Raw genomic sequence first — 13,269 nt, 5'->3', positions numbered from 1 at the left:
CTCGGTCTCTGCCTCTACCTCCTGTATGCCCCCGGGATGGAGAATAGTTGGGCCAGATAATCCCTAAGGCCTGGACTCTGGAGCCAGGACAGCTCTAAAATCATCCACGAATGGACTGTGCAGCTGAAGTGGGCATCAAAGGTCATCCAGTCTGATCACCACTCTTGGCATCCCTGGAGTGCCCCAGAAATGCCACCCTAAAGCTGTCCCTGCTTGCCTGGGCTCCTCAGTAGTGCATCTACTCGATAAACGTTTATTGAGCACCCACAGTGTATCAGGCACTGTTCTAGGAGCTGGAGATTAAACGGTGCACAAATGGGCAAAGATCGCTCTGAAGAGCTACTGTTCTAGTGAATTGGTCAGAACTGGCCCCACGGATCGGACCAGGGCATAGCACAATGAGGCCATTTCTTTTCCTGCTCCAGACAACACACTGACCTTCAGCTGTAAGATCCTCAGTGGGAGGAACTACAACTGCAATGTCCTTGATTCTCCAGAACCCAGCACTAGCTCTGACACTCAGAAGACTTAACAGAGGAGCAGAACATGGACAGGTAACGTATGAAAGATAAATGCGAGGAAGGAAAAATGGCTGGTCAGATAGATGGACAGATTAGTTGGATGGGTGAATAAGGTGGATAGATGGGTAGATGGTGCACGAATGCATGAATACAGGGAAGGCTAGATGAATGGATGCATGGATGGCTGAGGAATGAGTACTTGGGTGGGCAGATCAGTGGGTAGATGCAGAGACTGGTAGACTGGCCCAATAAGCAGGTAGGATTAAACCTTAAACTTTAAATGTTGGGAGGTTGCATCCCTCAAGTGACTCCTGTTGGGCTCTCATTGCCCAAAGCTTTCTTCTCTTTTTCTCGGTCTTGCACATGAAGCTAAGGAAGGGTCCCCTGCCTCTCCTCTACCTCTCCTCCTTCTCAGGGCCTCCTCCCAGAGTCCAAAGGGGCCTCAAGGATGGAGCAGAAAATCAGATCATGACAGCATCTATCTACGCCAGGCCTGGAAAACAAGGCCCCCAGGGAGGGGAAGAAATATTTCCTTATCCTACTGTGAAGTGTCCTCCCTCATGCCGAGGAACTGTGCTAAGCCACCAGGACACTTAATCATCAACTTACCCCCTCTGTCTCTTGTTGTCTCACCTGCTCCTTCACTGACTCACCCACTTACTTAAAAACTACTAGGGGCCCCTGGGTGGCTCAGTCGGTTACGCGGCCATCTTTGGCTCAGGTCATGATCTCACGGTTCGTGAGTTCGAGCCCCGCGTCGGGCTCTGTGCTGACAGCTCAGAACCTGGAGCTGCTTTGATTCTGTGTCTCCTTCTCTCTCTGCCCCTCTGCCTCTGGAACTCTGTCTCTGTCTCTGTCTCTCTCTCAAAAATAAATAAAAATTTAAAAAATTAAAAAAAAAACTACTAATATGCTCAGTGTAGGAAACCTGGGGAGCAGGGAAGGAAGAGATGACCCTTCTATGGATCCTGTCCTCAGAGATTTCAACCAAAGCTAGGACATCATCCCAATAGGCACCTCAGTCTCTTTAGGGAGGAGCTGGGCTATGGGATCTTAGGGGAAGAGAAGGTTCTTCAGTTGAGGGCAGGGACCAGAACAGGCTTTGTGCTCTGTCACTGTGGGACTTGCTCTGGATCTTGGAGCAGATCTGTGGCTTGGAAAAATCCCCAGAAGCAGAGAGCACAACATGAGAAAAGCTTCCATGGCAGGAAGGCAAGGACTATGTCTGAGGAAGGAAGTCTTTGGTGGCAGGGAACAAGAGAGTTGAGAGCTGGGCTGGAGAGATAACTGACTGTGAGCAAGGACCCAATTCCTGGGATGGGGAGCTGCTAGATCATGAGGGCCATCCCACACCTGCCCTATTTGCCACTGCACATGCCACATCTCACCTGCCATCATGACAGATGGTGAAGTCTTGGCCATGTGCCATCCTAGCTCCTAATATGCAGCATATGCTGTTTGTTTGTTCCTACCTTTGATCCAGACCAGAGGTCACCACAGTGTGCTGTTAACTCAGGTGAGCATACAGCTCTGCACCACGTCTCCTGCATTTCTGTCCCTTTTGAAGATAATGAACTGCCCCTGAGCTGGGAAGGAGCCTGTGTGGCCAACCACTTTGTCCCAAGAAATGCCCAAGGGCCCTGGTCTCCAAAAGACCCATTCCTCCATACCCTTCATCAGCCTGGGCCTCTATCCCAGGGTGTCACCTTGCCCAGGATTCAGTAAGGAGGCCACAGTGGTAGCTGTTCACGAGAAATAGCATGATGGTTGAGGAAAAGCTCCAGGTCCAAAAAAATTTCTCCCCACCTAGACCTCTTGGTGTCTTCAATCCCACCATTAGTACAGATTCACTTACTGATCAAACTGGCCTTCTTTATTTACATAGAATTTTTATTTTTCTTTCTAGGCTGAGTCTTATACTCAGTTTTGAGGGAGATGCTCAAACCTTCGGGGTATGGGGAGAAATAGGCACGTGAGGGCCCTCAAAGAGCTCTTGGGAAGAAGGGGCTACCATTTCAGGAGACAACAGCCACACCTCACACCCAGGCCTTTGGCTTTTGAGGCCATAGGTAGAGCTGAGTCTACAGCTAAGTCATGAACAGGGATAGGCTCAGAAAAGGCAGTTTGGCTGTGGAAAGATCCTGGGATTTTCCTGAAACCCTGTCTGAAATCCTTCCCTGAGGTCCAAACCTCCCCTAGGAATGTGAGAGGGGAAAGGGAAAGAGGCAGGAGGGTGGTATTTGGTGGCTTAGCTCAGGGATACCTCCGCCCTTACCTAGACAAGCAAGCCCACCCAGGTCCAGGCTGTCCCCACAGTCCCGCCAATACCTGTCTGAACTCAGTGTCCACTCAGTTTTCTCTCCTACAGTCCAGGATGGAGCCTCTACCTGGATGTCCCTCTGACACTTCTCAGCCAAAATTCACATCTGAATTTGGCTTGTCTCTCCTCATCTTGCTCTTTCTCCTGACATGAGCATGTCAGAGATGGCCCCATCATCCCTGCAGGTCCCCCCACCAGATGAAGGGGATGTCTCTTGGTCCTCCTTGTCCCCAACTTCCTATAGCTGATCCTGCAGACCCCACGATCCTGATACCTTCCTGACCCGACCCCCTCTTCTCCATCCCTGATCACCCAGGTTCAGACCTCACCACCTGTCATTCAGGCTTCCCAAGAGCTTTGTCATCCCCCTGCTCCCAGGCTCCCCTCCAAACCATCATCCACACAGATCACCCAGAGTATCGTTTCCAAAATGAAAATCTCACACAAAATCCCTTTAGGCTCCCCACCGCCCTCAGGTTTGTCTAAACTTCTTAACCAATCCCCAAGACCCAGCTCCAGTGAGACTCATGTTCCCCAAAATTCCTCCACCCACCAAGCACTTCAGCTATACAGTCCCTCACTGGTCTCCACCCCTAGCCTCTTTCTGGGATGCTCTTTCCCTTCTTTTCCACCTGCCATCACCCATTTCAAACCACTTCATCCAGGAAGTGCCCTGAGACTTTCCACAGGATCAGAACAACCCACCCCTTCTCAGACCCCATCCTGCCTGGTTGTCAGGACACTTCCCACATTCTTCTGGGTGCCTTTCTCACCAGACTATGAGCAGGGATGGGCATTCTTTCTGTCTCCCCAGCCTGGGCCCTGGTGCATACAAAACTTCAGTGATTATTACTCAAAACAACAGACAGAAAGGAAAGCACCAACTTCACATCTGGCCCAAGAGGGGGCCTGGAATGGACACAGAGGAGGCAGGACAAATGAGCTGAACTAGACCTGGAGCTCACCGGGGTCTAGTGAAAGCACAGCTTGTGGGGAGGAGGGCCATTCGGGCTTGAGGGGCACCAAATCAGCTGAGGGTGTGGGGGACTGCCATGGAGGCATCTCAGGGGCCAGGGACGACCCTGGAGAAGTACTTTCCTTGCTCCTGCTTCTTCCACATCCCCATCTGGGAAGTAGTCATAGCCATCCCAGCCCCATCCAGTTCCCAGGGGTTCTTTGGAATAATAATAACAATGACAATGATGAAGATGAATCTCCAAGTAACAAAAACACTATCAACACTAGCATGTGCAGGGCACTGACTATGTGCCAGGCACAGAGCATTACGCCAACAACCTCAATTAACCATCATCCTATGAGTTGGTGCCTTTGCTGGTGTCCCCATTACACAGGTGGCATTAAAGGGCTTGAATAAGCTGTGGCTCAGCACCCAGTGGACAGGAAAGTAGTTGGTGTAGGTAAAAAAAAAAGTACCCACTTGGGGATCCAGACTACCTGAAATTTCCATGTACTTTCTTGCTCCTTGTTTCAAGGATGGCTCCAGAAATCCCTTGCTTCACCCAGAAGCCTTCCTGAATATTTCTGTGTCAGTGCCTCTGATACCTCCAGGGAGACCTCCCTGATTATTCTGGTTGTACTGACTTCCCCAGCTCAGCCCCCTGAGTATGCAGTGCTATTTCCCCACCCTCCCCCCCCATTTATACCTAGTTGGACACCAAGTCACCCCAGATGAACTGAGAGTCTTAGGTCTACCCCAGGCAAGTGATCCCTGAGGATGGACACCAGGATCCTTCCTGTGCCTTTACAACACAGTGACCAAGCCCTCCAGCCCTACCTCTTCTTGGTTGGCGTAATCTCTGCTGACCTCTTCTCCTGCAGGATGGCAGGGTTCCCACTGGGGACGGCAGCTCTTCTGCCCATGAGGGGCACCATCTCCTTAGTGTGGACATTCATGACTGGAACACAATCACAGCACAGATGCTTAGGTTGAGTAGGCATGGAGGAGCTTCAGGGGGCTTCAGACCCCCATGTGTCACCATGTGGCCCCTGATCATACCCCAGGATAAGGATCTCACTCTCCACCTTCCCAGGCTGCCAACTCTTCCCAGGGACAGGGAGATTGTCCCCGCAATTTCTCCTGCTCCCTACTCCAGCATCCCTGCTCCTGTGCATCCTAGGAGAGCCCAACAGAGCTTCTAGGTAGAGACCACCATGCCCTTAGCTTCTCTCAAGACATCATCTCCAGCCACCAATATTCAGGTGGACTCCCAAGAATTAGCTCTGCTTTTTCTAATGTCCTTATCAGATTTTGTGTTCAGAGCTATCCTCAACAGAATAAGACTATCACGTCCTTTACTCTAGACACTATGCTCATAGTAATACAGCCTCCAGCCTCTCTGGTGTTTTGGATTTCTTAGCACCCTGGTGGTCTCTGCAGCTAACACACTGATTATCTTTGTGTCATCCACCCAGAGCTGAGTGCAACCGGCCTTGTAGCTATCTGTCCATTGGACTCCCTTCTCACCTGAAGGGAGCAGTGGAGCCCCCTCCCCAATGCAGAGGAGGCAGCCCCTCAGTCTTGAACTGTTTTACTGATGTTCATACTGATGGAGCTGGATGCCATGTTGGCATCCCTCTGAGGGATATGCTAAAGAGAGGGACTGACGTGTCTTTTGAGGACACTAAGGGGACCTTAGAGGTTTCTGTGTATAGGAAAGCCTGAATAAAGACCAGGGCTCAAGAAAGTTAGCAAGTGGCAAGAAGCTGGTGTGGTTGCAGAACCTGGGGCGTTCATGGGGACCACTGGCAGGGAGAGGCTCAGAAGTAGGTGGGGCCATGTTGTATGGGCCTGGAACATCAGTCAGGAGCTGCGGCTGGTCCCAAGGGCAGTGGGGCATAGGAGGGCCCTGGGTTACATAGGAGACAGCCATGTTAGAGGAAGGTGGAGTGGAGGATGGAGGAGACCAGGCCATGGGGCTGGGAGGAGGCTGTCATGGAGGCCATTGGCATGGGTAAGCATAGGCTGGCCATGTAGGATGAGATGGACAGGGCAAAGGGTTGTGTGGACAGGAGGTGACTCTACAGTAAATGGGGGGGGGGGCATTCTCAACTTAAACAGCCCTCAGAGAACTCCCTCAGAGTCATGGAGATGGGGGCAGAGGACAAATTTCTATAGGAAGAGTCCAGGTGGGTGAGATGGAGCTGGGGCCACTGGTAACCTTGGTCCAAATAGGAAAAGTTCCTGGAAAAAGTGTCCAGAGCAGTTTGCCATCAGACCGCAATGAGGTTGGGAAATGGGACAGGCATCCTCCCCCAAAATTAGCAGCCCTGGGAAAGGAGGAGTTATCCAGGGGAGGGCTTTGGTGTTGGAATGCAGGTACCTTGGGGCAAGGACCTTTGAAGAGGGGCCTTAAGGCCAGGTGGGTGGAGTATCCTACTGAGAGAGAATCATGATCATGTGGGTCCCTGACTGTATCCACAGTTACAGGATGAGGCTGGGTGGCCTTTACCACCTTCCTCAGCCCACAGTGGCCTATGGCCAGATACGGCTAAAAGGTTGAGCTAAACCAAGAGTGAAGGAGAGGGATGGAGGGCATGTCTCTTACGCCTCTCTGGGCCTCTGTTTTCTCTTCTGATAAATGGGCTGATTGGACCCCAAGGACCCTATGGCTCTCACCTATGACAGCTGGCTGCTCCCTCCTCCCTGCCGTGGGCCCATGAGTTGGGGCAGTTCTGGGAAGCTGGGCAGGAGAGGGTCAAGAAAACTCTGGTCTGAAGCTATAATTAGCAGTGATAATTAGCTCCCTGAGTCACCCCACAAACCCTGCATTCTCACCTGTGGGACTCTCTCGCTGCCTTGCCCTCCCTGTCTCTGGGATTGGGCTTCCTCACCTGGGAAGTGCCTCCCAAGTCCTGATACTGACTGGAATGGCCTTCCCTGGAAGACAGACCAGGCCTGGGGGCCACGGGGAGCCCCTGCAGCTGCTGGCTCAGCACCTGTGAGTTGCCTGGGCCTTGTCTCTCTCAAGCTCTGGGCTACCTCATCTCATCCTTACCCCCTTACACTCCTGCCCCGGAGAGCCACATCCCTGGGGCCTGCTGGTGGGGACAAGAACCTCACTTCTGCCCCTTGGAGGGTGTGAGCCTTTCCCCCTCTTCAAGATCTCCAAACCTCAGGGAAGTTTCCTGGGTCCATCAGAACCTGTGCTCTGGCACAGAACCTGTGCCCTGGGCCAAGAGCTCACGTCTAACTTTGTTTCTCCTGCTAGAGATCCAAGCTTCTTCCCACCCCCTCCCCCAAGGCCTATCAGCAAAGGGTGGATGTGACCTAAAGGACCCCTTAGGTCTTTGCCCTAGGGTCCCCTAGGACCTTGGAGGGCACTGGTTGCCATGTGTGGTGAGGACTCACCTGGTAAGGTCCGGGTGGTGGTGGCTGCCCTTGCTCTGAGATCACCGCATGTCCCAGGCCCAAGGACCCCCAGAGGGACGATGGCTGAGGCGGCGGGAGGCTCTCATCATAGGCAGGGAGATGGCTGAAATGAGGCGTCGGAGGCAGAACTGGCTGGGCCACCTGCCCTAGGCGCCAAGCAGGCCACACCCACCAGCCATAGCTGCAGCGCCCGCCCACCCACATGCCCTGCCTGAGTCACCCCCACACCCACACAGCAGCCCAACCTGGAAGAAGGCAGGGGAGGCAGCAGGTGCCAAGGCTGAAGTTCTGGACCCAACTCTTTTCTCTCTTGTATTTGATGTATCATGAGCCTCGGTTTCCCCAACTGAGAAATGGGAATTATAATACCTACTTCCCATGGATGCTGTGAAGAGTCAAAGAGATCATGCTGGTGAGAGAGCCTAATGAATGGTCAAGTGCTCTGCCCTGAGCTCTGGGAGGAAAGGCCACAGCCAAGCACTGGCCTGGTTGATCCAAAGGTGGCCAGCCCCGAGACTTGGTATCTGTCCGTCAAAGTCTGGGATCAGACCTTTCCAAAGACAAAAGAAGTCCCCCACTCAAAGCTTACAACCAGATATTATGCACTTCAGACCTTGGTGCCAGACAGCCCCACCCCTTTCTGGCTATATGATCTTGAGCCAGTCATTCCCCCCGTTTCCCACCTGTGAAATGTGCATAATAAATCCACCTTGCAGAATTACTTGAGAAAACACACAGAAAGGACTTGAACAAGGCCCAGAGCACAGAAAGAACTCAAGAAACAGTAACAGCTATTAATTCATATTGGCTTTATCATCCCAGTTGATTCTCCTGGACCACCTGGGCCACCTGCCAACAGGCCAGACCATGGGGAAGACTCTGCCCCCCTCCTCACCCAGGCTGCAGCTGTGAAGGGGGTGGAGCAAGGCTGGGGCAGCCATGCCTGTCTCTTGTCACTCAGGAATTGCATACCTGTTCCCGCTGGCAAGACAGGACTGGGAGGGAGCAGGAAATGTTGCTGACAGGGATGTGGCACCCGTGACTGATGCAGCAGGGATTTCCCCAACTGTCATCTGGGGCAAGGCCCTCTGGCTCTCATCACCACAACCGGCCAGGCCTGGAGAGAGGCAGGAAGCAGGCTCAGGCTTCTGACCATGGGGCAGCAGGACCTGTGACCGGTAAGGGGCAGGAAATCTGGCTTTGGGGCCAAGAGGCTTTAGTGTGGGTGAAGTAGGGTCCCCGCTCTTGCAGTTTGACATCAAGGGGGGCCCGGTTCCCACAAACATTGCCTGAAACTCCTTCATGAAAGCCTGATCTTGGATCAATCATCGTCTTCCCTCTAAGATTCAATTAATTGCCCCTCTGACTCAGCGCCTTGTCCCTTTTAGCTTGCTTCTCACTGCCTCAGAACCCTAGGGGTGAAGCTGTGGCCAAATTTCAATGTTTACATTTTGCCTGGTGTTAGCACTTTTTCTCAAATACCAGGCTAGAGCTGCTCTAAAAGGCCCCTGTCCTCCACCCAAATACACTCACTGTGCCCAGCAAGGAGTAAGGGGAGCCTCCTCTGCTGTGCATGGAGCAGGGAGCAGGTCAACGACAGAGTCAGAGCCACTACCCCCCACCCTCCTACCCCAGATACAAGGAAACAGCAGCTCCTGCCATTTCAGCTGGTTTGCATTCAATCCCGTTTAAACCAACACATTGTGAGAGCCCACAGTAGGAGATAAGGCAGGGAAACAGGGGCCAGTGTAGGATTCAGAACTGGAGAAAGCAGTCTCCACCCTCAAGAAACTGTGGGCCACACAGGAGACAGGCTCAGGCAGGAACCATGGCCCCACTAGGCAGGTCATAAGGACAGAAAGGGCTGAGGTCACTGAGGGGGAAGGAAATCCCTCCCATGGGGAAGTCAGGGATGGGCTCAGGGAAGCGAGAGCATTTGGGCTGAACTTGGAAGGAGGGAGGACTGCCTACACAGGAAGAACAACAGGAGCAGGACTGGGAGGCAAGAGATCCAGGCACTTTCAAGGAGTGGTGATGAGCTTGGGTGACACACAAGCTCGGTGGGGTAGCAGACAGGAGCTGCAAGTCAGGCCCCAAGCCGCTGAGTCAGCCCTGACCCCTTAATCACAGAAGGCTGCGCTGGTCCAGCCTCAAGGGGGAAGGGGCCCTGTTGGGGATGCTGTCACCAGTGCGGTCAGGCAGGGAACTGACCCAGCTCAGCTGAGTCAGCACCCCAGACCAAAGACAACACCTCCGCCAGTGGAACCCCGGGCTGCACTTGCTGGGGCTGCAGGTGAGACGGATTCCCACCCGTGTTTGGGGCCCTCATAGAACAGTGGAGCCAGGAGTCCTGCCTTCTTCTGCCAAGCCTGGAGCCCCGCAGAACCCAGTATTGCGCACTCAGCCTTGGACACCACATGGGTGACTTTTAGCACTCAGTCACAGCAGCACCGGGGCCTGGGAACCTGGAAGGACCAATAAACTGCCCTCCGCAATCCAGCTCCTCGTTTCTCGTAGCAGCCATGAGCCATGCTGTGCCCACCCTTTATCAGTGACTTCAGCTCCTTCTGTGATGGTGCATGAAACAAGCAGAGCCTAAAAAAAAGAAAACAGTGACCAAAGGAACCTCCCAGATGCGCTGTGTGTGCGGAACAAAACACAAAGGGGAAATGCAGCCCGTGGCCCGGATGGGATGGGGCAGCAAGAGGGAAAAGGGCAGCCGTTAGATATTCCCGCCCTAATCTCGCTCCCTAGAGGCCTGAATTTTAGGCAGCCCCTGGACATTTGCCCTACATGGGGCCCCATCTCACCAGACTGGGGTCAGCGTCTGTCTGCCCTGAACTGTAAAACGACCACAAAGGACATACTGGGCAGGAATCAAGCACAACCTCACCTCCTCCCTACACCCCCCAAGCCCTGCAGACATCAGGCTCTGGTGGCAGGCACACAAGCTCTCCCCTGAAGAAAGAGGTGGAAGAGAAGGGGTGAGTGCACACAGGGATGGGCCAAGGCCTTGACCTGCTCTAGGAAATACCCCATTTGGTGCAGTGAAGAAGGAAGAAGGACTGAGAGCCAGGCAGAGCTCCATCAACTGCCTCAGGCCTGAACAGATCCACCCTGACAGTGGTCAGGAGAAGCCCTGTCTGCATCCTAGCAGGCCACAGATATCTCCGGGCTAGGAGAGCTCAGCAGCCTCCCCATTGGGGATTCTGGCTTGTGGCTCATCCTGCCTCCAGGTGATGGAGGGAGGGACACAGGGACAGAGAGAAATAAGGAGACAGTGACCGCTACAAAGGGGAAAGAATGGGCTAGTTGCATGTGTCTTTCTTTAAACAACGCAGGTTTACACAAAAGGTCATGATCATTCATTTTACAAAAGGACACCCACAAGCTTCCTTCCAGCTCTGAGTAAGTCTGAAAGTTGCAAATATCTGACATCTACGTGACACCTTCAGAGAAAGGCTTACAGATAAAGCGAGGGGTCTCAGGCCCACAAGAGGAAGCACGTCTCCCTTCCCCAGGGATGGACTGGCATGCCCCAGCACCTTCTCTGCCAGGTTGCCTGGCACTGCAGGTAAGTTCCAGGCTTTGGAGTCACACTGCCTGGGGTCAGACCCAGGCAATGCTCTTTGCTGACTGTGTAACCTTACTAACTGTCCCAGCCTCGGTAGTATGCACACACACACACACACACACACACACACAGACCACAGAGCCAACTCGCTATGCTAGCCCAGTGACTGGCACAAAGTTCACACTTGATATGATATTTACCTATTTATTTATTTACTTGCTTACTTACTTATGTATTTGATGGACAACAGGATGGATGGAGGTGGAGATACATACCACTGCAGGGGAGCAGGACTATGGTCACAACAAATAGAAGATCATTAAAAAACTCTTGCCACATGCTTTTGAGACAGGGTTCCATACTTTCATCTGAACAGCAATAGAGCTAAAATTTTTGGAACTGTGATGGATCACACAGAAGGAGGAAGTCACTCTGGAAAAACCTGATTCCACCAGAGCTGGGAATAGGGCCAGCCTCCCCCACCTTCTCTGAGGAATAAACGACATCACCCCCAGACCGCTTTGTTCAAGGAAGGTATTAAACCCAATACAGAGAACAGCTTTGGCATTTTACATTGAAGGGCATGTTCTAAGAGGTGTTTTCCTGGGCCTCATTCACTTTTAGTCCTAGTGATAGAAAATAAAATAAAATAGGGGCATCACATACGTCCACATAAAGATACATCATTCATGATACTTAACAAAGTCTGTAAAAAAAAAAAAAAAGAGAGAGAGCGAGCGAGCAAAATCCTTTCCTTTCAGGAGACTCACTTGGGGACAGTGAGGGTTGGATGGCTATCTCTTCCCAGGCATCCAACAATGCTTCACACAGCTTGTCCAGGGCAGGCGAGGAAAGTGCCGAGGCAGGCACAGACCAGGCCAGGCTGCTGAGAGTGCCGTCTGGCAGCAGTGGCATATCCTGAGGCCCAATAGTGTTAAGAGAACCCTGTAGGGGTCGCTCATTTCTCCCCTAAAGCAGCAGGATCCTTGAAGACCTCAGCATCTTCTGGCTTGAGGGAACCTGCAAAGTGCCTCAGATGAACCTCCTCCGGCTGGCCAGGGTGCCTTTCTCTTGTACTTGTGTCTCTTAAGAGGGGAACCAGGGCAAAATTCTTCCAGTTTCTTCCTGAAACTGAAGGGTAAAACATCATTACTGCCTTGGATGCTGCAAGCAGCAATAAACACTTATTTGTTGGCCTTACCAATCTCCAGATGAAAGGAGACCCAGACATTTCGGTGCTTCCTGAGACACATGGATACATGCCATTGCCTCTTTCCTTACCTGCTTAAGGAGCCTCATCTTCTCTGGCACTTCCTAAATTCTCTTCCTTCACGTTAACCTGACTTGCAGGGGCCTCATGAGAGCCCATTGCTTGCCTTTCCCAGCTTCCATTACCCCCCTGCCCACATGGGAGGGAGACCACGTCTCCACAGAGCAACACTGGGACCTGCCCCATGGTGGCTCCACATCCATCAGCTATAGGGTGATGGACACCAGCCAAAGAATCAGGATTTGGGGACCGGGCCCCACCAGGGCACAGCAAATTGGGAATAGTGCCCAGGAAACCATGATGATACCAGGCCTTAAATGGGGCTCTCATATATGGGCAGGAAGCTCCCGAAGGGGGCCCAGTTGTTTCCCCCATAGCCATCTCCAGGTTCCCAGCCACCTAGGCAAAATGACAGTGAAGAGGGAAAGCTGTACATGTTCTCCTCCCACTGCCAGAGCCCTGGTCAGCCAAGGCCTCTGGTTGGCCACCCTGGGTCTAATCTCTCTGGAAAATCAGCCTAAATTTATACCTCCCACTCTTAGGTCACAATTCAGGCCCCTTTGCTAATGTCAAAGGCGTCAGGAATATGGGAGGCTGGTCCATCATGACCACTCCAGGTGAAGTCTCCAGGTCTCAGTATTTACCCCAGGCCTGCAGGCTGACACTGGCCTGCCCCCAAACACAATCTAATACCAAGCATCAACTCCTGAAGGATGATCCCTTGGGGAACCCAGGCATAGAAGCTGGGCTTCATGGGGATACAGGCCAGGTCTCATTGAGACACAATCTTCTGGTTGGCCTCAGAGACTGCTTGGTCCAGCTCCAGTTCAAAGGCTCTCAAAGGAGGCGTGGGGCTCCCAGTGCCCACTTCCCACAGTCCTAATGCCAAGACTCCCACACATGCCCTCCCTAGTGCCCTCCTTAGTGCTCAGCTACTAACCACTTTTCTTTCCTGGCCTTTCTCTTATACATTCCTTTACCCCTTCCCAATCACAACACACTTTGTGGGTGGGAGAGTTCCTTGTTATCTGAATTATGACTATTCATTACTAAAGTGTCCACTGTTACAAGGTTGTACAGGAAAGCAAAATCCTCAGGAAATATTCACTAATTAATTATAAATGTAAAATCAGGGAACCTGTAACCATCTCTGGCCCCAACCCCAAGTAACATGAATGAATATGTGTATCCCTG

General features: G+C 52.4%; 2 protein-coding genes across 3 annotated transcripts in view; both read right to left on the bottom strand.

Moving 5' to 3' along the window:
• Positions 1 to 4,755, bottom strand: part of TRPV3 (transient receptor potential cation channel subfamily V member 3) — a 31,173-nt gene extending 26,418 nt beyond the window's left edge. For both annotated transcript variants that reach the window (XM_030296011.1, XM_030296009.1), the window contains exon 1: positions 4,637 to 4,755. In XM_030296011.1, the coding sequence (XP_030151871.1) occupies positions 4,637 to 4,755 (119 nt within the window). The remainder of the gene's footprint in view (positions 1 to 4,636) is intronic.
• Positions 4,756 to 10,995: 6,240 nt separating this feature from the next.
• Positions 10,996 to 13,269, bottom strand: part of TRPV1 (transient receptor potential cation channel subfamily V member 1) — a 29,053-nt gene continuing 26,779 nt past the window's right edge. Inside the window, 1 exon segment of the mRNA XM_032591160.1 lies at positions 10,996 to 11,936. Within this exon segment, the coding sequence (XP_032447051.1) occupies positions 11,764 to 11,936 (173 nt within the window). The 3' untranslated portion in view covers positions 10,996 to 11,763.

The sequence above is a fragment of the Lynx canadensis genome, chromosome E1, assembly GCF_007474595.2.
Source record: "Lynx canadensis isolate LIC74 chromosome E1, mLynCan4.pri.v2, whole genome shotgun sequence".
In the NCBI taxonomy this organism is placed as follows: Eukaryota; Metazoa; Chordata; class Mammalia; order Carnivora; family Felidae; genus Lynx; species Lynx canadensis.
This window is presented reverse-complemented; position numbering and strand designations above follow the sequence as displayed.